Raw genomic sequence first — 23,822 nt, forward strand, 5'->3', positions numbered from 1 at the left:
TTCCCTGCCACCCTCAGGACTGCTCTAACACCATTCAGCTGCACATTCTCCAAAATAAGTACCTCACCTGCTGGGAAAGGCTTCCCTGAGAACCAGTCTCTTCTACTCCCATAAGTTTCCAATTACAGACTTAGAAGCTTTTGCCTGTTTTCTTTAAGCTGGAGCCTTTTTCCCCAGTCACTCAGATACCATGGTGGAACAATCATAGAGCACATTTACTCTGAACTGCAGTAAACCTCAAACAAAAAAGTACAGTTAGCAAATACACAGCATGCTATGGCAAAACCCAGGCTGAACATAAAATGATACCTCTTAGCTTGAATCGTCCATCTCATTAGGGTTTTTTTTTTTCACACTACTAAATTCTACTAGTATTACACTTTTAGCTGTACCTTTAAGGGCACACTCCCAGCATGCCCTGTCAGCCCTATAAATCTGGCTGTGTCGGCTGCAGCTTTATAGTACTCAGTCACTCTGCGTGGCCATTTCAGTTGCTACATCATTCATCAAGTAAGTGTTTAACTTCTTAATTCTGTTTTGGGGTTTTTTCCCCCTAATTTAGAAGTTTCCTAAAGCTATTCAGTTAAGACAAGCTCAAGGTAATGGCAGCTCAGTTTAACTTTGTTGTAACAGAATAATTTGAGTGGGTTTTGGGGTTTTTTTTAGTCTAATCTGAATAGCAAGGTGAAAAAAGACAAGCAGGGGGGAAAAAAAGGTGAGATTATGTAATTACAGAGCTAATTTGTGTACAAAGACTAGTCATGAATAAGTTGTAGCAGCTGGAGGTTTTTTGTTTTTCAGAGACATTAGTTTAACAGGAAAAGTACACCTAGCAGTGAGCTATTATGTGCTTACGTGAAAGTTAATAGTGAAACAATAATCAATCTTGTTTCTTTATTCAACATGCACCAAACAAATAGATTTAAATGCATTTATTCTCTCTGATTTTTATGCATACTACAAATTGCAAATATAGTATAAAATAGATTCTCCCCTGTAAGAAAATCTGGTTCCTGTTATGACAAAAATATAGTATTCAAGATTTGTTTTAAAAATACCAACTTTATATAAAATCCTAAGTAAGAAACTAACATCAGTGGTTGGTTTATGTAGTAAGCCAAAGATCCATTAGAAGTCTACAAGAACCTAAAGGGGAAATGTCTGACTCTTGTGGCTTATCTTCAGGTACAGTGAGAAATAGTTGCTGTTACTGGTGCACGAATAAGAAGCTCGTTTCTCTGATGTATTGGGCTAGCATTAAAGGAGCTTTAATGCCAAGTTGTGACAAGTAGCTCTAATTCTCACTGTAGTCCAGAGTATAAAATTTGCTCATAATCTTAATAGAATTGGTAGGTTGACCTTTTGGGTTGAATCATGTTAGAGGATAAAGACAATTTAGTACAGTCTGGAACTCTACTTCAAGTTTTAGATAAAACGTTGAGTTAAGAAGCTGCTTCAGAAGTAATGCAGCGTTTCTCAACTACTTGATTGTTTCCTACAAGAGTCACAAGAGAAGCAATGCTGGCTTTTCTGCATTCATTCTGAAAACTTTTCTATGCTTAAGGTCAAGTTAACATTTTCTGCACTGTTCTAAATACTGGAACATTTCATAGAAGCACGATATCTAGAATTTGGAAACTCGTTCCTTGAGCCACCTACAATTTAATCTGCAGTAAACTGAAAAACCTGTGCTTGAACAAACAAACTGTAAAGCAAGTTGTTTGACATGCTTTAGAAAATCTGTAGATGCATAGATGTAGCTCCATCCTTCCACTTGTTAACATGGTCTGAAATAACAGTTCTGCAGAGTGGACACGTTTTTTCTCTATTAAACCATAAAGAGATGCATTCTTCACAAAATGTGTGCTGTAATGAAAAGAATGAGAACTTAGAGCTTCTAAGCTCTTCCATTTGCAAGACGGTATATTATTTGCATAGCCTGATATCTAAAAATAATCAGAAGATACACTCACTAATCTAACTTCATGTAGTTCTTGTTTACCCGTTGTTTAAAACATTCTTAAGTTTGCAAAAAAATAATTCTGATTGTGTATTACCTGACAGATAAGCAGAATAGGCTTCTGAAATTCAGCTTGGCAGATTGAACAAATATCATCCGCTTCAGAACACTGTCTCTTGCTAGCTGTCACCCCATAGTGCTGTAAAACAAGGTATTTTCAGTAGATATTAGTTTCAGGGCAGGGGACAAGCCAAAACAAAACACAGAAATACCAGGACAGAAAGGAATTGGGGATAAGGGCTGTTATGTCAGGACAACTATTCGATCCCTAACCCAGCAAAATGTTGCTAAGTTTTTTAATAGTTGTCTTGGGGCCTAAAGCTTCTGTGCTCCCACTTACCATGCTGTCTAGTTAGTATCTTCCCCTGGTCAGTTACTGGAAAAATCTGTATCAGCTCTATTTTAACAGTCACCTCTGAGTAAAACACTGTGTTAAGTTCCAATTTGATCAGGATAGAACTTAGAAAATGAGAATTGTTTTATTTTTCTTTTAGTTCAATGACACTGTGCTCCAAAATCTTCTATGCATTTTACTGCAGGAATAGCAGACTCTAAACAATACCTCCTACTACAGAGAGAGAATATTCAGAAACTTATGCAAGGAACTTCTGCTAGAATTATGTTAATTATTTTTCTAAGCTTCAATTCTCACTCTATTTCAGCATAAAGCTCTGCCCGCATCCAACCAATATTTATTCTAGTTAAAAAGTGGAATAGCAGGACAAAAAGGGTACATTATTTCACATACATTTATCTGAAGAAACACACAGACTAGATTTTTTGTGGTTTTTTGTTGTTGTTGTTCAGATGGCAACATAATCAGGTAGTCAAGGAATTCAGACTGTGAAACAGGAGAACAAGTGTGCAGGTTTTACTTCAAAAATGCAGTTGTCTATTGCTGGAACAATACAAAGTAATATAGGAATGGGGTATTTTTAAAAAGTATTTTCATGTAAATTGGGTTTATTGAATTCTCTTATGACAAAACAGTACTCACTGGTCGTGTACAAAATATCCGTAAGACCTGCCTGAAGTTTCTCAATTGTCCAAAAAAGCTCAAAAGCTGAAATGGGAAAGAATACCTGAGTTATGCTTAGTATTTTTCTCTGTGAACTAAAAAGCTTCCAAGCTTTTCTGCAGATTCCAACACTAAAAGCCTCACTGCTAGTTTGATGTTGGCAGGCACATAAGCAAAGCTATAGTTCAGACTAACCCTATTTTGGTTGCTTAATATGTAACCAAACTAAGAATTTAGCCTGAAGTTTTTTCCCAGTAGGTGTCTGTTCTTTAGAAGAAAAGTAGTGTTGAGGTTCTGAAACGAAGCGTTCCAGTGCACATCTGCCAGCGTTATCATCATATATGCAACAGTCTTTAGATTCCTTAGCATTGTAAGTGTTTTTTGTGTTCGAAGCCAAACTTGTACCTAGTCTGGTTACATTTGGGGCAGATTAGCTCTTTGGTGAAGTAGACACCCAGTATGAACACGTATGATTAACTTGTTTAGCGTCGCACAGGATACTCTAGCAGAGAAAACAATCTAGTTTCCTAGAAAATGCTGATTCTTTTAGCCATTACTTTCACCTTTATTTTTGCAAGCTCTCTTCCTCAATATCTGTTAACAGTCTGATTGGTGTCTGATGTGAGGGGACCTATAGTAACAGTGTTCTCTGCTGTGCAGCCTCGATCCATTGCCAGAACAGGTGCAGGAAAAAGCAGATTTAGTGCCCTGAGCCAGTATTCCTATCAGTTTTGGAAGGCTGTGTCAGTTAAACCAAAGCATTGACTTGCAAGTCAGTTCAAACACAGGGGAACATTCAGAAATGTGTTAGTTTGTGTGCATCTAACCCTCCAGTGGTAATTACTGCAAAATAGTTTGAGAGGAATATAAAGCTTACATACTTTTAGGATGAGGTAGAGAAGGCCCAGCAATATCCCAACAGTCCATCCTAGAACACTGTCCAGCTCCCCATAGCCAATAAGATAACGGAACCAAACTGGTATGGGGACAAACATACGGTAATACTGGCAGAGTTCTTCTAACAGCATGTACCAGTAGCCCTAAGCAAGACATGCAAAGGAATCGCTCAAGATTTAACACACAAAGGTTTTTTTTTAAATATAGAGAAAAGATGCATTGTTATTCTTCTGAGTAACTTCCCCTCATAACGTCTTGGAACAACTAAATATGAAGCATGAAAAAGAATGAAGACCAGATGATGAGTTACCACAACCGTACAAATAACAGCAACGCAACTGATTGCTGTACTAGAGAAAATCAAATTATAGGCTAAAATAGGATGGCTTTGTCAGATGCCCGCCTACTTAACAATACTTAACAATTAAGTTAAGCATTGTTAAGTAGTTAGGACTTAATTTCCTAAGCATCAAAAAAAAGATAAGTTACATGAAAAATAAGACAAATTTGGTCACATATCAGCTTGTCATTAGCAGAGTCGTGTCATGCATTCAGGATTAAAAAATGAGTAAGGCCCATTCTTTAAAACAAAAATAAGTTAAACTGTTTTCCTGTAAACATTACTTCATGCCTGTGTAAAAGCCCTACCTTGTGATAATTAACTCCTATACAGGATGGGGCAATAACAACTGCAAAGCACAAGTGTCCTCCATAGAGCACTGTGTGCGTGTGCATGTATAGCAGTAAATATTTAGCCTAGCTCTTTTACCTCCTTAAGTTTTTGTCTTGAAAACAAGATTATTACTTCTCTGTTATAAATCTATCTATAATGTACACTGGATAATACCATGGTTTGCCACTACTGACCAGACTCTCTCCTTAATTTATCCACAGTTTAGGTCACAGTTGGTATAATGGAATTTTCAACAATTATTTTTTTGGATGTTGTATTACTGGCTTTTAATGAAATTGGTTGTTCCAGAGAAAAACTGTCCTGGTATGTTTGAAAAGATAAAAGCTACCAAAACATCCTGTTCAAATGCTATCATCTGTGAACTGTAGTTGTTTTGTTTGTTTGTTTTTTAAAACAGTGCTAGTATTTGCTACTTTGACATAAAATTTAATTGGTTTTTGCATGTCTCGCCTCAGGAAGCGGATAAATATAAATACCCCACTAACCAATGTAGGCTGCTATAAATATCATTAAACTTCACTGGTTTGAGGAATTAAGCTATGAATCAAATTCATTGATCTGACACAAATATCGCTTAGGTTTATTAACAAAAAGAAAATTCAGAATTATTTTGAAGAGACAGAAAACACAGCTGTTTGCATGTGCAGATCGTAAAATCTTCCCATGTCAGTTACTGTCGAGGACGTCAAAAACTTCCTGTGCGTGAGCTGCTCCATGCTAACAGCCTGGATATACATTCTTGCATTGCAGCTAATAAAAGGTTTCTTTATCCCCCCCCACTTAGAGTAGAAATAAACCCATTTATCTGATGACATAATACAAGCAATCGTTTCAGATCAGACTGTAAACCTTCTTTAGCACCAAGCAGGGAAGAACATGAAATCCACAGGGTTTTCTTACCCACAGTGCAGTGGTGGATTATACACAAGCTTTTAATTAAAAAGGGTTTTCTCTGGGTAGAATTTAATAATTACCTAATTTTACAGTAAAAGGATCTTCGTAAGGAAGGAAAACGATAGCTTGTTTTCTTACCTTGGATTTAAAGGACATTGCAAAAGAAGGCACCAAGAGAATAAAGCACTTGAAGCCCATGAAGAGGAATTTCAGAATAAAGTCTGTGATTCCCACAATCCAGAGTATCTCCCAGAAGTTCATAAAATCCACAGTAGGCTTTAAAAAGATTAAGCTACAAAAAGAATTAGCAGAAGTTACTGGAGCACCCTGTTTAGAGCAAAGCATAACCAGAGATTATCACAGCAGGTTTAATTAAAAATGTAAACCTGGTTTACATAGAGGAAACGTATTTGCTAAGGAAATGAACTCTTTATTGGAAATCTATCATTTATGATCTCTGACAACCTCAGTTTTTGAATCTTCTTTCCTGTATCCTCATCACAACCCCCATCCTCTAGAGATAGGCCTTCTTTCCCGTTTAGCAGTACAGCCTTTGACTGATTTACAGCCAAGACTGTAGCTACCGAATGGCAAGGGAAGAAAAAATTAATTGGAGATGAACTCCACTGAGCTCAAGAATGCTGTATTCAGTGTTCTGAAGGCAAGGCAAGGTGGTATGGTCAAAGCTAGGAATCAAACCCAGCTACGCCCCCCATGGTACAGTAGTGCCATTAAGTGAAGTACAGGGTGTAATCTTGCAAATTCCAACATACTGTTTTTAAGGACTGCACCTGTTCAGTTTGACAGAAGAGGAGGAATGGAGATCAAAATGGAAGAGAAGCCAGTGCCACAATTAAAGAAAAAGAGGAGCAGCCCAGATTTATTGTAAATAGATCAAATTACTCAAGTATTAACTGGAAACGTTTTATGATGTGAGTAGAAATGTTCCTCTACTTACCTGTAATACAGTGACTGAGAATGAAAGGTGTAATACAAGAGAAGAGAAGATCCAGTTAGGTATACTAGTAACCAAGCACACTGCAACTTGGAGCACCGTTCCTGTAAGGTAACCATAAAGACATATTACAGTCCTTATCTCAGTATCAGTGTCTTAAATGTATCTCCAAAGCACTAAGTCTGGTGCACCTGAACAGTTTTACTACTAGAGGATTTAATCTTAGTGGTTTCAGGTCAAATACAATGGGAGAACTCAATGGAAAGGTAAAGCAGTAATTTTTGTGTTTTCAGTGTAACAATTTCTATGCGTATTAAGCTTTGTTTCTAAACACAACCAAAGCCCACCCCACTCTGAAGAAACAACAGGTTTTCCTTTGGGAGTGAACAGAGCTCAAAGTTAGGTCACCTGCTATTTGATTCCACAAATATAGTTAAGAAGTTCTTCCATAAATTCCAAAAAGCTTTTATCAGTTGAAGTTATTTCAGTATTCAAAGTCGGGGCACAAAAAACCTCCTCCTGAATTTTGCAAACCTTATGTATCTGAGAGGCTCTACGCTGTACGGAAGCATTAAGATCTTACTTCCATCTTGAAACCATAGCACCTAATATTATTAGGTAAATAAAACATCATCTCCATTCACCTTTCTTTCAAAAATTGATAAAGATCTTGGTTAACTTACAGAATTTTGTTGCACAGGGTGATACTTACTCTTAGAAAAACCTGATTTACTATGCTGTTGTTTGCATACATATAAGTTGTTAGCAGCCCAATTCCAAGGGAAATACCTATTAGGAAAAAAGGGTCAGTTATACACAAGAAAATAAAAAAAAATTACTGAACTGGGTTAAAAAGACCAGCCACTTCTAGTATGTCTTTGTAATTGCAATTAATAGCTCAGACTATCAAGCCAGAATAATTAAGCACATTGTACATACGCCAGCAAAGGAAACAGAAGCCACTGAAATGTAGTTTGGTAAATCTCTCTTTCTGATGAATAAAGCAAATAAAAATAAAGCTAAAAATAAATTGAATTAATTTCAGGCATAGTTATTGGTATATCTCTTTTTCTGTTCTCTCAGAACTTATTTTGTTATACTCTACCAATTATATGCTGCATGATCAATTTGACACACAGAATCAAGATGTACGGCAGACTTTTGTGCAGCCACTGGAGGAGGTATCTGAGCTCTGAGAGGGAGTTGCTGCTGTGTTCCTCCGAGTCTGGAGCAGGATCGTCGGGCCCCCCGGCTTCGCTGTGGGCATGTCCGTGTGAGCGACTTTGGGAACCCGGCCTTGAATGTTGGGAACTCGCATTTTCTCTGGCTTCTCCCACAGCAGAGTTTAGCTGTATGCGAACATCTCCGCTATGATGGCGTGAGCTCTCTCCTGACAACCTCGCTGCGTGGGCACTCTGAGAAGATGAAGAGTCATCACCACTCCCTTGGATGTTGTGGAGATGACTGCAGCTTGGTTGCATGGTGGGATTTTCTTCTGGTCCAGATTCTTGCTATTTTATCTCCTAGAGTGGGATATAAGAAGTCACAATTGAAGGAAGAGATAACTAGTTCAGGGGGGGAAAAAACCCAACAGAAAAATACAATAGATTCTGCTAAGTGATTGCCTGCACAAAGTAAAGATTCTGCTTCTGAGACAGACTGTCTGCCTTTGTTCAGAAAGCTGGCATGCTGGGTTTGCGCCCTGAATCCACAGGGTACCCTTCTGTGAGCTGTATCAAGTGACTTCCTCTCATTCACGTGCAGATTTTCTAGCCTGCAGTGAACCTGGCTGCCTTAGTAAAATCTAAAGTTGCTTCAGTGCAAATCAGAACAGCAAAAGCTGCTGAATATGAGACCAGCACTACCTTGTACAGAAGAGATCTTAGAAGTGCTGCGTAATTTCACAAAAATAGTAACAGTAGTAGGCCAAAGAAGGAACAAACAATGATGGGAAGGAAGCGAAGAGTACTTTTACATGCATCCATAAAATGGTAAGCATTTGTTCAGACAAGTCTAATTGAAAGCCAGTGCATGCTCAAAATTGAGAGGCATTATGAGATTATTAACAAGATTATCCTGTCTGGGTAAGTGAGCAGAACCAGCTTAGTCCATTCTGTAAGAAGCATTTAAAAGCCTGGACCATCTGGTCTAGGTGAAAAAAGAAATGCAGCCAACAAGCAGTAATCTAACAATGAGACCACTCAAATGAGGGCTTATTTATCTCTCCTTTGGCATCTTTCTGTTGTCTTCCTGGGCAGTTTTTCACTTCTGTGGCAGTCTTTGCATTGGTCAAATAGAGTTAAATCTACTTCTCTGGACTGGTGTGACATCAGAGTGACAACTTTGGAGAAAGTTTTGAAGTTGGATTTGGCACAATACCTTGTCACTATCAAATAATATTATTGAAACATGGGACATTTTGATATAATCCTTTTTTGACAATTAAAACTCTTCCAGATTCCTCTTGGAAATTATTTTTTCCAAAGCTCTGCATATATATGTGGCTGGTTTCACTGGGGATACAAAAAGGTTAAAGTAAAAATGATTTTGCACTGCAATAAGTTTTTAGTATATTTGCACAAACCTAGAATCCTTTAGCCTTTGAAATGGAGATTATATTAGAAGAGTAAATTACATTAATTTAAACAATATGTGAATATGGGAACTTACTACCATTTAGAAGTGCTGCTACTACTACTACATTTTTGTTGGCCAAAGATTACATCATACTTCAATCCAGCCAAAATTCGTGTCTGTAATTTTATGCACATGAATAAAGCAAATAAACTGGAGATAGTGTTGACTCGCACGAGCAGCATTACTCAGTGTGCCTGCAGGATCAGGCCACGAATGCTGGTTTTAAAAGGAGGGGAATTAAAAAAAAAAAAAATAATCCCATTAGCACTCCTCGGTGGTTTAGGGCCTGCTTCTGCAAAAACGGACGGTGTTTAAAGGAAAAAGCGAGCGATCCCATTGTTCGAGTAACGCAGCCTGCCCCGACGCTCTGCCTCACAAACTTTCAAATAACTAAGTTATTAAGCGGCATTTCAAAGCCTAAGAAATCCGCACGCACCGGACGGCTTCCAGAATTTCTTTTCCCGCCCCAATGAAATAAGATCTTTGAAAAGGCTCTTCTCCTCGATCGTTCCCCCCACTCCGCCCGCCCGCCGCCTCCCGCCGCGCTGGGAAGGGAGACCCTTCCCCGCCTCCCCTGCCTCCGGCCGGCGCCGGGCCGCGGCGGCCTCGCCTCACCCGCGCCCCTCGCCGGGCCGCGCCGCCGCCCGCCCTCGCCGCCAGCCCGCCGTCAGGCGGCGGGAGGCCCGGCTGCCGCTGCGGGCAGCGCCGGGGCGACCCCGCAGGAGCCCCGCCGCAGGGAGGGGGCGACCCTGGAGGCGCGTCCCCGCTTCCTTCTTTGCTTCCTTCCTTCCTCCCCCACCGCCCCGGGCTCCGAGGGGGTGCGGCCGCCGGCAGCCCCTTTCCCGCCCCTCCCCTGGCTCCAGCCCGGCGAGGCGCCAATCCGCGGCCCGGCGGCGGTACCTCATCAGGCGCCCGGCGCCTCCCGCCCGGCGCCGCTGCCCAGGCCGCGGCCGCCCGCCGCCTCCATCGCCGCCGCCGAAGCCGAGTGGGTGGGAGAGGGCGCGGCGGGGGGGAGGAAGAGGAGGAGCCGTGAGGGGAGGAGGAGGAGGAAGGCCCCGAGCTGGGTGTTGCTCTGGCAACGGGCGGCTGCGGCTCGTCGAGGCCTTCGCCCCGTCGCGGAGCGGGAGGCGGCTGGGGGTGCCCTGTAGGGCGGTGAGGGGGGGCTCGCCTCAGCCTCGGGACCCGGAGTCGTCCGGGCCCGCCAAACGGGGCGGCGGCGGGGGCGGGCAGTGTTTCCTATTCCTTTTTATTTAAAGCCTCAATTAAAATTAACCTGGGAAGGCAATAACAACAAAGGAAATTAATAAATATATATATGTACCGCGGTATCATTACTTCTCAGTGGCGATTAGCGCTCACCACCGGGAAGTCCTGCTGTCTGGAAATTGGCTTTGCCTCCTAGCAAACCTGAGGAAAATGCTGCCCCAGTTGATGCCACTGTAGGTCTTAGTAAAAGCTTGAAATTAGATAGATACAGAGTTTTCTTTCAAAATATGCTCTTGAATAAATTAGTTTGCATCCAGAAATGGCATCTGTTTTCCTTGGCTCAGATATTTTTCTAAAAGCATTTAGGTATGCAGCTCACACTGAAACCAGTGTGTAATATCTGAGCAGTTTTAAAATTCAGTCCCATGTTGTTCTGCATTAAAACAATATTTCTGTTTTAATTCAAAATTTTAAATACAGAAATGCTGCAGGGTCAGTAACCTCGGAAGAGGGGAAGGACGGGCACTTAGACATCAGATTTTACGAGGTGAAAAACTAAGTGTTTGGAAGAGTAAAGCAGCCTGGTGTTCAGTAATATGTACCATCTAATCAGAAACCTTCTCTTTTGTACTCAAGGAAGAAGCTGAAAACACTGGACACATCTCTGTTTCTGTTGGAGGTAGGTTTTAAGGAGGCATCTGCAGCAACACGATCTACTTTTGTGGTGGTTTTGGAACCTGTATCTAGAATTCCTCGATTGGAAATCTCGGGCCTCATATCCTATGCATTTCCCTTGGGCTGTGGCTGGTGTATTGGAAGAAACCAGATACTAGCAATACGCTGAAGTATTAAACAAACCCACAAGCCTCCTGTTCCTGTAGGCCCTCTGAACTAAGACGACCTTCTGATTTCCATAGTACTGCCTAATTATCGCAACACTGCTCAGTAGCAGCACCAGTGCAGATTTCAGATGCTCAGTTGGAAGCACTCTAAGAATTATATGGCTATATCCCCATCCTTCCAAGGATAACGCAAAACTGTTGTGTTTGACTTATGCTATGCCATATTGTTCATTCTCTTACTGTTTGCTCAGTTAGTCATTCACATAGTGTTTGGATTATGAAAGACAATGTGAAAAAACTTAATTTGATTCTCAAATCAGGAAAAGCGATTATAAATCTTTTATTTTTAAATAGTATTTTATGGTTGCAAATTATGCATGCCTTCTGTACGTTGCTTGGAAGTGTATAAATATAAAAGCCTCATTCAGCTGTTTCTTTTTTGTAATTGTTAAATGCATTGAAGTACAAATGAAGTTTAAAATCCAAGTTCTTCTCAAACTTTCTCATTGTTACATGCACTGGCAGTATGAAATTAAGTCATGGCAGGTTATTAATCAATAATGTTTGCTCATGCAGGTCACTTGCTGATTTATCTCCAATTCACAGCTCATTAGAAGGTATGTAACTCCTCCTCAGTGATGATGTTATTTAACAGGTATGTTTTCATGGTGCTATTAATGACCTCTGGATTTAGTAACTCCTGACATAGGAAAGATTTCAGAGATTATTAATATAAATTCGGAAGTCTTTTCCCATGGGTATTGCACACATTAGGTCATGTAATACCTAATAATAGATTTACCAATCTGTATTTCAGCCTTGCCTCCTGGGATGCCCATAAATTCCATACAGACAGTTGAACCAGTCAGTGTCCAGGCATGTTTTCGAGTATATATATATATACTTAGATATAAGTATCTCATCGTCCTAGCTATAGGTGGTACCTTCTTAATTGATGCTATCAGCAGATTTCACCAGTGTATGCCTGCTTTTCCTGTGTTTGCTAAATGCATGACACAATATTGGAACAAACACTGATCCTCGTGGAACTCTGCTGGTGATGCCCTGGCAGCACAATACTTGCATTTCCAACAGTTATTCTGTACTAAAAGTTGGTGAGTTCTATACAGAAAAATATTAGAAGAAAATATTTTGTATCCCAGTCCTAATTCCTGAAGGAACTCTGCAGAAGTCTTGCTGCGTAGACCAGATTAAGGAATGACAATCTTCATCTTTTGTTCCTCCTAATAAACTGTAATATCACTATTTTTCATCAGAAGGTGTGGAAGGAACTAGTCCTTCAAGTTTAGATGTACAGCATACATCTTTGGTGAAATTTAAAGGAACTGATCTCAGATACATGGAAAGGAATTGTAGTTAATGATATGATAAAAAATTGTTTCCTTACCAGAGTCTGTAAAATAGCAGAATGTCCTGAATATTCAAAGGCTTTATTGGTTGTCTTCATTCACACAAAATGTTACCTGACTATGGAAGACTTTTGCAAAATTAAGAGGGTTTAATTTAAATTGTTTGAAGGATTTGAAAGTCTTGCCAAGCAGCTCAAATGACCTTTGAAATTTGAATGCTCCTTGAGCTTTGAATGCACAATCTTTTTATAACTAGCTCTTGCGATTATACAACCTTTGCTTCGGTTTGAATTTCGAGCACAAGAAAAAGCTCCTGTGCTCCCATATTTAAGACACTGAAGAACAGAGACCAGTTTTGAAAACTTCTCACTGGAGTGATGGCAGAGGAGCCTGAATTTCACTTTTAAAGTCTGGTCATGTAAGCTTTGTCAAGCAGACTCGCAAAGAATTTGAACCAGATATTTTCATAATGCAATGACATCATCTTGTTCCCTGAGGTTTCCAGAAATCTTCCTAGCTCTCTGTGTACGGCAGTGTGTTCGTTTCTGTTAAGTCATTCTAAACTGAGAGTAGTTCCACCGAAATGGTATCATATAATTGTTTGAAAACTGGTGAATTAGATCCTGGAGTCTGGGGTTTTCTATATAGAGAGACTTGAATGAAAATTAGATAGCAGAGCCACAAAGGGCAGTTGTAATTTTTGCTCACTGCACAGGAGGGTGCTCAGCCTCTGTCTTTATCTGCAAGAAAGAGCGATTCCCATGGTCATTAGAATGAAGTGGAGAAGCTGTTTTCTGAACTGGTCTTTTCTTGCAGTGACACTGAACGATCTGTTAAATACAATTACTCAGAAAATATTCAGCCGTTAAAGAATTTTAGAAGGTGTGTGTTAATTGCTGTTGTAAGACCATTAAGAAGGTATTTAGGTCAGAAGATGTACTGTAATCATCCACTGTGTAAGACGTTGGTATTCTCTAATAGGTGTGTTTAAAGGTACCAGAATTTTCAACAGAATCTTTCAAGTTTCTCAAAATTTTTTTTTTCCAGTCCAATGTGTTAATCTGAATGTGTGAATCCTTGGGTGAACCTTCTATTGAATAATGACTTCTCATGTATGTAAAAAACCTACCTGAGGTGGATTTACTAGGAAGGGGTAGGTAGGTTTGTTAATTTATATTTGATCTGTAGTACCTGCTTATAGTTACATCCCTGGTTATTCTTTATTTTCCTTGGTAAATAGTAATATATTTTAGGTTCAAAAACCAAATGAATGTTCTAAGGCACCTCATAAAATGGAAATGCTTACAAGTTATATTGGTTTATTAATTTAGGCTAGTTTGTGTTTTAGTGTGGGAAAGGGTTTTATTGGGGGCAGGGGGCAGCGGGGGGGCTGCTGTGGCACATTGGCAATAGGAGGGAACATTCTTCTCCGGAAGCTGGTTCTGTTGGTACCTCAGGCTGAGGTATTGCTTCCTCTAAGCACCCGTGTAACTGCTCTGTGCGTGTTCTGGTTGGGTGGCGGCCTTTAACTCACAGGAGGAAAAAAACCCCCTACTTTTGTAATTATTTGTAATTATTCTTTGTAATTATTAAGATTGCCTGCCATAAAAAGCTTTATTTGGCTGACTATAACCTGAACAAATGGTGAGATAGAGAATCTGCTGGTGTTAGTTACCACTACCTGTGTAAGAAAAATTTTGGTTTATGAGTGAGTGGTTGAAAATTGACCAACTTTCTGTTTACCTTTTTAGAGATCAGCTAAACAGAGGTCTTGGATGTTGTTATCTGGTCGGATTTTAGTAAGTGAGTTAACACATTTGGTCTGAAAACCATTTGTTAAACCTCTGCCTTGCACAAGGTCAAAAATATTCTGGCCCTCTGAATGCATATCCATTTTAGCTGCTAAGGAAAAACACTTGTTTTTAAAAAGCACTACCGTTGGAGACAGATTTCCAGATATTTCCTCTCAGAACTTTCAGGATAAATACAAACACAGAAATATAGTAGGCAAAAATCTTGTTTGTCGTGTTGAATGGGATTTGTCCCATTAACGTCAGCACATAAATATTTGCTTCACTTCAGTCAATATTTACCTCACTGGTCAATAAAACTTGTTTTGCACTTCAGAAAGTTAATATTTACTTACTGTTTTTAGTTTGGTGGCAATATAGAAAATTCTGTTTCTAGCGATATGGAGGGCTTTTTTAGTTCTAACAAAAAAGATTTTGTAAGATGATGTTCATCATGTAATAAGATTATCCAGATTATGCCTATGACATTTTACAAGTACAGCAGGGATAATAATAATAATAATATAAAAAAGTAAAATTAATGAATACATTACCAAATTTAAAAATAATTGTCCAAGACTGTAAAATAGGAATTCCGCATCAGTTATTTTTCTGTGCTTGTTTTGTGCCGGTCAAGTTCTTTGGTAAAGGAAAGTGTGCCATTATTCATTAAATGATAATTTGGTATTTTGTTTTTTAATGTTCCTTGCCTAAGATAAAATAATTAGACTGAAGGAGGACCTCAGAAACAACATGTAGCTTTTTTTGGCTCATAGTAATGTTATTGGGAATTAAATTTAGATAAATCTTCAACATGTCGTAAGGAAATGCTTGGCATCTAGACTGAGTGCATAATTCTTGCATATCCCAACTTCCCATGAAAGAACCATAGGACCCTGCTGTGAGTTCTGGGTTTTGTGGTGTGGGTTTCTGGGGGTTTGGTGTTTTTTTTTTTTCGGTGTTGGCATTTTGAAAATTTGTACTTCATGGTCTAATATGTCAAAAGAAGAAAAAGAGACAGAAAAAAACCCAGAAAAAACTTTAGTCTTCTGTGGTAGTTTGCCTTTGCATGGTGCTATTGCTTTCATCTTTGCTTCTCTTCAGATTTTTAGTTTATCTTGAGAAGTGTTTTTGAAGATTCTCATATGATAGAGGTGAGCACTGCCTGGATCCTTCCTTCAGAAATCCTGGACTATGTTCAGATGCTGAGCTAGAGTCCTCGTTCACCAGGTTGGAGGTGTAATAGAAGTGAGCATTGGATCCTTTGGAGAACTGAAGAGCACGCTGTTTTGCTCCCTGTCATAAATATTCTCCAATATTTAGAATAAATTGAGTAATCTTTTCTGCACTAGCTCTTGTTGACCATCACTAAAATGAAAGTTCCTTTTGTGCTTCCTTCATTTCCCTCCCCACCCTTCCCAACTTTCTGAGGTCTCTTATTAGAGGGGCTCCTTGTTAAAACATTGGTATTCCATTCCTGTGTAGATTAATACATGTTAATATTTTTTCCCACCAATATACTGTAAAAGCAATACGTTGCTGTAAAAATTGACTAATAGCCTAAACAGAATTGATTTGGTTTAACTAAAACTCAAAGCTAATTATTGCAAGTGTATTACAAATCAGTAGAGATGACCTCTGTAATACAAAATGTAACACTAAAAGATTTTTTTTCAAACCCTGGGAAGCCAACATATTCTCCTAGTTTTGATTTATAATAATGGGAGGCTCCAGCATTAATAACTAAAAAAATGGCATTAGGAGAAATTTCCCAACTCTCTGAGGACAAGGTACCCCTCTTCTATGTGTCAGTGGGAAAAGCTACCACTAGGTTAGAATAAAAGCAGGCATAGCCCGCTGAATAGGATTTTCTTGGGCCAGACCTACTTACATTAAAGTTATCTGGCATTAGCCTACCTGAGGAGCCTGGCTGAAAAACAAATCCTGAGTGAAGGCGCTTAACCTGTTCTTAAAAATGAATAAACAAACAAATAAATAAAAAGGCTGACAGGCTTTTAAGTGAAGTAAGTAATCCATTCAGAGAAGGAACATATATTAGCGAAGAGATTGGACACAGATATTGAAATGTAAATGTGGGGGGGATTCTTTTTATACTATTTTATTATATTAATTCACAACAAATGTCTCTCTAATACAAGTTTCTAGCCATGTCTAACTACTTTCTGTTACAAAGCAATCACCACAGAATCTCTGTGTCCACCAGAGTGGCAGAAACTATGCCCATCATGATTTTTCAAGGAAGTTTATGAATCTAGAGGCAAAGCTATACAACTTTTCCTTAATTTATTCAGAATTGTAGGTAAAAATGAATATGCAAAGAACAAGTAAAACATTCTGAGATATGTCGGCAATGCTTTCCTCGAGAACTTTACTGTGCTTTCAGCAGTGCAGTCTACCTCTGCTGCCATTTTTAGGCTGTAATCCTCTGAATGTATGTGATTAACATACATTAGTGAGTCGTCTCATTAGAATCAAGGGGCTCCTTGTCTATGAAGTTATTTGCATGAGTTTGTAGGACCAAGGCCCTCTTTACACCAACATTATAAATACTTATAAATAAAAATACTTGCTTTGCCATTAGGAAATCCTTCTGCTTGTGCTCACAGGGCTCACTGTTTTCTGATTTCATTAATGAAAATGGTTTAGTTGGGGAGGAGGTATTCATGTTTGCAATTTATGGAATGATGGTTGTTCATTACAGAATTTGTTAGATGTCATACAATGACACAGCAGTGTGTGTCTGTGATAATTTTATCATGCCTGCCTTTGTAGAAATCAGTGATAGACTTTTCCTTGACCTTAACAGCAACAAGGCTGTGTTTCCAGGTGTTCCTGAGGCTAGTAGTATAGTATGGTATAGTAACACTGTAGCTCATGAAAAGTGACAAATCAGTAACTGAATTATGCAAAATGCAGAATTACTGGTTGCTGATATTATGGATATCCTGTGCCCCTAGTTACTACAAAATTGTGCATAGACATCAACAGCTTGGTGAAGAGGCAGCACATTTCTGAACTAAATACTGCATATGAAACTGCTGTTGTTCATCACACTTCCCCGTGCCTAACTATGTAAGTGTTTTTGTTGTAAAAATTAAGATGCAGATGTTAATTCAGAAGGCAAAGGTTTCTGGAATAAAATTAAAGTGCTCCTCCTAATTAGAAAATAATTTTTGTTTTGGAGAGCAAGCACAAACGTAGCCACTTTTCAATTAAGTCGGAGTAAGTATAGTAGTCACACTTGTATGGTTTAGGAGGAGATGCATAGACCTGAGAGTTGAGTAGTCCACGTTTCCAAATGTGATACTTCATTTCCACAGAAGAATTTTTCCCCCATGCATTTCATATGTATATCATAGTTGGCTGTATGCTTATTTTTCAGTGGTTTAGTTATTTTATAAGTGGATATATGATTGTATGAGGTGTTCGACTTTCAACCTGCCAGAGGCTTTGTCTGCAGCATATGGTTAAGAGATAGTGCCATCTACTCAGTGTCTGGTCAAAGGAGATAACGCTGTTGTTTGTTAAGCAAGACACATTTGTTATCTTGCTGTAATGTACGGTTTTCTTGCAGTGGCATACTTAAAACCAATTCTGAGAAATTCAGTATGTTTGCACTTATGTCACAAAACAGAACTAGTGTCTTTTTGCAAAGATCTCCAGTTCGCTCCCTTAGAGTGGAGATTTTATGATTTATACAATTAGAGATGAGGGTGAGGCTATTTAATTCATTTAATCTTATGGTCTGAGTCTTCAGCTGAACTAAAGTCTCTGAACTAAATCACAGCACACCCATAACCCTCAAACTGTCAAATAAAACATCTGTTTATGATAATTATTATCTTAATTTAAGGGTGAGTTTTAGCTCAGTACTTTTCTTTATTAATAGAAAGAATTAATGGAAGACTACTTACAGAAGTACTTACTACTTAACTGAGAACTACTTATGAAGTAAAACACCAGTGAAGGAATATTGGAATTCATCTTAGGCTCACATATAACTTCTTTCAGAAGATGTTATAACAATTAAGCATGTAGGCTTGTCTTCCCTGTTTTCAGTAGAAAATGACTCTCTTGCCCATCAGCTTCAGCCGGGCCTCTGACTGCTCATAGATCAAAAGTACAAACGAAAAGTTTGCTGAAGGCCATTCAGGCTCCAGCAAGTTAACAGACCCATTTTTATTGATGTGGCAGCTGAAGTGCCGAACTTCGTAAGTGAAAATTGTAGGACTTGATTGTCTGAAGTTAGGCAAGAAATCCATAGATAAGTACCTAAATGAGAAGCCTTTTTCAAGTGATGCAGAAAGCCGTAGTAACTGGAGGCCTGAGCATGCCTGGTGAAAAACAGGCTCCCTAATATGCGTAGATAGGATCTGGATGCACAACTTCAGGTGTTCAGATTTGAAAAGTTTGGTCTATGCTCTCTAATTTCTGCTTCTGATGCTGAGTTCGTCACACCACACTGCTTGGGGGTGTGTGTTTGTTTTGAAATCGTTACAGTTATAATTTTGACAGTAGCTTCCTAGGGAAGACCGAACGGAGATGTCAACTGTGAGCAAGGGCTGTGGACAAGGAACGTACAGACCAGCAAAACCTTCCCTTCAGCTCAGTGAAAGGGGAGAGAGCTAGAGAATAAGAGTGTGAGGAGAAGGGGACAGATATAGGTAAATTAACCCCCAAAATAAATATGTCATAGCACTGTTAGGACTTCAGCTGTAATATAATAGATGCCCAAAACTTTTGCGTGTGTGTGTATGTGTGCATACGTACTTGTCCAAACTTCCCAGTTGTGCATCCCATCTTACAGAACCTTTCTGTACAGAGGATATTTCTTTGTGCCTCTTGTCAGAAAGGGCCTGTAGAATGTCTTCTGCACAGTGTTCCGTGAGGCCAATGTTGTTTTCAGTGCTTATGGAAAAGCAACTAACTCAAGGCTTGCAGAAGAGTTGGCATGTTTGTTTAAATTTCTTAAGTGCGTCACAGTGATAACAGCAGCTGAACAGCATTTGTCCTGTGTGTATTCCCGTGTGCAATAGAACCTTATTTTTTTCTTTTAACATATAAGAAAATATGAAACACTACAACAAAATAATATCTGTGAATCCTGCCCAGGGTCACGCAGATACCCATCTAACACTTTACAGTACATTCAGAGAAGGACGTGAGAGCAGATAAAAGGCGTTAAGCAATGAAATTATGGTCAACAGAAATGCTTTATATTTTTCATTGTTTAGATCCCTGTACAGTAATTGTTCTCTATCACCCATAATTGCCACAGCATTAAAATATAATTGTAAAATGCATTACTCTTTGATCCATAATTTGAACCTTTATACAGGTCACATAATTGTCTACATACAGAACGGTTTGTCTGTGGCTATTTAACAGGTGCACATAATTCATGTCTGTTCTTTTTTAATTAAGCTGAACTTACTTCTGTTGGACTTAACCAGGTTAACCATTTTTCAGCCTCCTGCTGCAGTAAACACGTACTTCCTTAAATCTGGTTTGCTTGCAGACAAGAGTCTGACACAGTAGATTTAGTACAGCTGCAGTATTAACATTCAAAACTCCCATGCTGCACAGTTTTCCCACATGCTACATAAAAATGCTGTACAGTTTCTCTCTCCAGGGCTCCTCTATTAGGGCATTAACTGGCTGTATGCCTCCAGTTTGGTTAATGTTTTCATTTATATATAATAAAGCTTTACACACTCACCCAAATTACTATTTATTGCAAAATAAGTGTGATAAAATAAGAATTTTACCCAATGTTGGCTTTACATTAATTTTTAAACTGTGAAAGTCAATGGAAAATAAATCTGGGAGAGGATTGGTAAAATGAAAGACAGAATCATAGAATAAATGAGTTGCTAGAGAATAACTTGTGCTTTATATGTATTCTCAACTAGTTGTAAAAAAATATAATGGAGAAATTTTCTGCAATTATAAAGGAAGCAGTGTGGATTTCTATGTAATGTAATACTGGGAACGGGGAAGATGCTGAAGAATCTGGGTCAATGCTGAGTTTTGTTAACTCAGTTCAGAAGGGCAGCATTTCCATGCTTGTGGTGTTTTTTGAGGAAGGTGTAATGGCTTCAGAACGTACCAGCAAGTTTTTGAAGGTAAGTTTGCAAGTTACGTTTCAAAAGGTGATGGAAGGAATTGTGGATTCCTTTGAAGGCCTGAACTGTAGAACCCTGATGGTTTGGATGTTGTTGAGTTTCTGATCAAGAACAAAGTGGACCAAAACATATTTCCGTCTTCAGTCTTCGCTTCTGCTTGCACATGATAGGACTGTGTGCTTTCACAGCTGGATAGCAATTTGCCCCTCCTGTTTAATCTTTAAAGGCAATGAATGCCTTCAGTGCCTGCTTACTTTTACCAAACTTGAGAGAGGTCTGCTACACTGAACAAAGCATTTGAATTCATGCTTCAAGTTAAACTGTTTGTCTGCAAGACATGCATTTTACAGACTGGATTTCATTCAGGAAGATTTTTGGAAAGGTAAATCATTGGGTTATGGAGTAGGTGGATTTTAGAGCCCCATGATAGGTAAATAACAACAGGAGTACAGCCTCCTCCATTTCTTTTCATGTCAAAAGAAGTTATATTATTTTTATCTTCTAAAGAAATATTTCCTAACCTTTATCTTACCAAGGGTCCTTTTTTGGAGCCGTATCAATTTTTCAGCCCAGGTTTGGAAATCACTTCTCTGCTCTTTATTCAGCCTCTAGTGGTCCCTCCTCTCCAGAAAAATCTCAGCTTTGATTTCTAATGGGGTCAGCAGTGGAGGAGCAGTGCAAAATTCTTGCTGGTGCTGCTGCTGCGTCTCCCGATGGGAGTGCAGAGTCCCAAAAGCCAGCAGAGCCCTGGAGGAGGAAATAGCATAAACCTTTTTCTAAAGCAGAGAAAATAGGGGCAGGCAAATATTTTAAATTTAACTATAATGAAATTATTGTTTATGGCCTAGCTTCTACCTTACATCCAGAATCTGTCATTTAGGTGATTGGGCCAGCAGGTGGCAAATATAATTGAATTCAAGAAAATAAATGAGGAAGTAGACTGGGGATTATTTGCTAAAAAGAAGACATCTAGTTTACTAATTAGGAGGATTTATAGGATGCTCTACTTAAAAATAGATGATTATTGATAGCTCATCTTAATCAAGAAAGTAACCTGATAGTTTCAGTTTCCTGCAAACCAACATTGCTAGAGCAGTGAGCTGTGTGATTACAGCATGCACAGGGAAGCTAACCTCATGTTAACCCACCTGCCACGGACAGCAGTGTCTCAGAAACTGAGGGCAGGGGTTGCAGACTGTGGTGCTGCAGCTATGTTGCTGCTGGTTTTAAGAGCTGCAGCCTGAGTACTTGTGTGCAGCGGGTTGCACCTCATACTGCAATGGAGACACAAGTGTAGAAAAGAAAGATTTGTATCCAGTTCTGTGGTAGCAATAACCAGAAACAACAGACCCACTGCACTAGGCGGCTGTTGTTGTCACCGGGAAACTTTATGAAAGGTGGCACAGAAACAATCTTATTAATTTAGAGAGGAGGGAGCAAAAGATATGGTATATTACATCCATCTTTGAATTAGGTAGAAAGAGAAAAGAGGTTGGAATTCTTGTAAGTTAATTATAAGAGAGAGTAGAAATCATAGGACTATAGGAGACTAAGATGGAGATCGCTTTTGAAATTCTCATTTATCAAAGCAGCAATCTAAAGGTATTTTAAGTGGAAATCAGAAGTAGATGTGAAACTAAATATTTGTCAGTGGAGACTGCTGAAGTGGAAGTTAAATCAATCTTTTTTTTAAGGAAGTAGTGGCGATAACTCTGGCATTCAGGTCAATATCATCTCTCGTTAAAGGTGTTTTAATGCTTAAAGCTGTATCAGTTACTGGTGAGCTCATCATGGCAGCCGTGTATGGATTACACATTTCTCTATGCCCTTATCTAATTAATTTCTCTGTGCTACACTATGGAATAATTTGAATATGAAGAATATCAGGAAAACAGAGCTGTTTTGTTCTAAGTGGAGAACTCAAGCAGAACTATTCCTCACAAAAAGTAACAAACATCCAGAGTGAATTACCATGGAGGAGATTGCTGCTGAGATTGTAAATATTATTTTGAGAGACTTAGATTTCCTTCTGAAAGGAAAGAGCATTAAGGGATATTTTGAAAATGTAGAAGGGGAATAATAACCAAAAACTCCCATAGGATAAATTTGGCTCACCGGCCTTTTTTCTATTTCACGTCTAACATTCATTTTGGAGATACAACAGTTGCATCAAGCTGAGGCTAGTTTAGTTTTATGTGCCTGGTGAAATGGAGCTGATTCACAAGGATCTGGTCCATTCTTTTCTGTCACCTAATACTTCTGTTACATTATTTCAACCAACCAAATACTTTTTTTAAAACAATTTGGAGCAAAAGAAATGAAAGTTTCAAAGTAAATATTTTTATATTTATTCTCATGCATTCAAATGTTCTACAGAGCTTCTTTATTGCATATACCTCCAAGTAATTTGTAGTGATAAATGGCAATGCTGAAGTAAAATAGTTAACTAATCTATTTCTAATCTAAATTTTAATTTAATTTGGTATTTCAGAGAGTCATGATGTAAGCTTTCCTTATGCCCAGCAACAAAGAAATCAGTAGACCAGGAGTATGAAAGCCACGTACTTCAGTGATGAGGCAAATGCTCATTAGGAGCCATGGAATAAGGGGGTTCTTTAATACAGGAAGACTTGCACTCTACATTGGACAGAGATGTTCTGAACAGGGCTTATAGTACGCCAGGAGACTGGATTTTACTTGATTCGGTAGGAACCAATAGGTCTAGAGATGACTCGATCTATTTGCCATTCCTCAGTTGCCTCGGAAAGACCCCCCACTTTGTTACTGGAACTTTGCTCTGGGTGCAGGCTTCGCTCCTAGTCTGTCTCGTGGACAATCCAACTTAGTGTAAAAATTATTCTAGCTTACTTATGATTTAATTGCAAAATTATTCAGACTTTGTGTATTTTATATGTGATGATAGATGTTACTATTTGTGCTACCTGGGTTTTGTGTGTTTGTGTTTAATGCAGCTGAAGGTTATTATGTAAAAATGGGTTAGTTTGAATCTTTAGAGGAGCTGCCAATGTGCATTTGCCTGAGTTACTTCAGCAGTGGAGAAGAGAGGAAGAATTCCAAATGCGTCATTCTGATTTCACAAGTCTGCAGAGATCTCCAAAGTGGATTTATCCGTCTGCATTAGGTAGTAAATAGTGCTTTGCTTTTGTTACATAGAAACGCCTGCATATGCGCACTCGCTCTCTGTACACATGTAATCTGTAGATCCTTATCTGTCTAGACATACGTGTACCTCACTTTCTGGACTTAAGCCACTAAACACTAAGAATAATTGTGTACAAAGCACCTGAGTGTTTATACAAATATACAAGACATGGAGAAATTTAGTTATTTTT

General features: G+C 38.9%; 1 protein-coding gene and 1 long non-coding RNA gene across 8 annotated transcripts in view; one reads left to right on the plus strand and one right to left on the minus strand.

The window, feature by feature from the left end:
- Positions 1-917: 917 nt before the first annotated feature.
- On the minus strand, positions 918-10,118 carry RNFT1 (ring finger protein, transmembrane 1). Its single transcript, XM_064467840.1, has 9 exons — positions 10,016-10,118; positions 7,584-8,001; positions 7,191-7,267; positions 6,482-6,582; positions 5,662-5,815; positions 3,920-4,078; positions 3,018-3,083; positions 2,058-2,159; positions 918-1,866 (listed from the first exon to the last, which is right to left on the minus strand). Exons 2-9 carry the CDS (start codon positions 7,957-7,959, stop codon positions 1,732-1,734), a joined length of 1,170 nt encoding a protein of 389 aa, XP_064323910.1. The 5' UTR covers positions 7,960-8,001; positions 10,016-10,118; the 3' UTR covers positions 918-1,731.
- LOC135316082 (uncharacterized) overlaps positions 10,011-23,822 on the plus strand; it is a 31,564-nt gene continuing 17,752 nt past the window's right edge. Inside the window, exons 1-4 of one of the 7 annotated variants that reach the window (XR_010375535.1) lie at positions 10,013-10,100; positions 10,802-10,868; positions 10,958-11,000; positions 11,740-11,780. This is a non-coding gene — a long non-coding RNA (uncharacterized LOC135316082). Of the gene's footprint in view, positions 10,101-10,156; positions 10,268-10,293; positions 10,688-10,801; positions 10,869-10,957; positions 11,001-11,739; positions 11,781-23,822 lie in introns of those variants that run through there. The other 6 variants (XR_010375532.1, XR_010375534.1, XR_010375533.1 and 3 more) reach the window with 6 other exon arrangements.

This window comes from Phalacrocorax carbo, chromosome 17 (assembly GCF_963921805.1).
Source record: "Phalacrocorax carbo chromosome 17, bPhaCar2.1, whole genome shotgun sequence".
NCBI classification, from domain to species: domain Eukaryota; kingdom Metazoa; phylum Chordata; class Aves; order Suliformes; family Phalacrocoracidae; genus Phalacrocorax; species Phalacrocorax carbo.

Excerpts from the sequence above, each read along its gene's own strand:
- RNFT1 (XM_064467840.1), bottom strand. The coding sequence starts at position 7,959 with ATGCAACCAAGCTGCAGTCATCTCCACAACATCCAAGGGAGTGGTGAT. Across the intron at positions 5,816-6,481 it reads TCTCAGTCACTGTATTACAG|CTTAATCTTTTTAAAGCCTA; the intron begins GTAAGTAGAGGA and ends TTCTTTTTGTAG. Across the intron at positions 3,084-3,919 it reads TTCTCTACCTCATCCTAAAA|CTTTTGAGCTTTTTTGGACA; the intron begins GTATGTAAGCTT and ends TTCCCATTTCAG.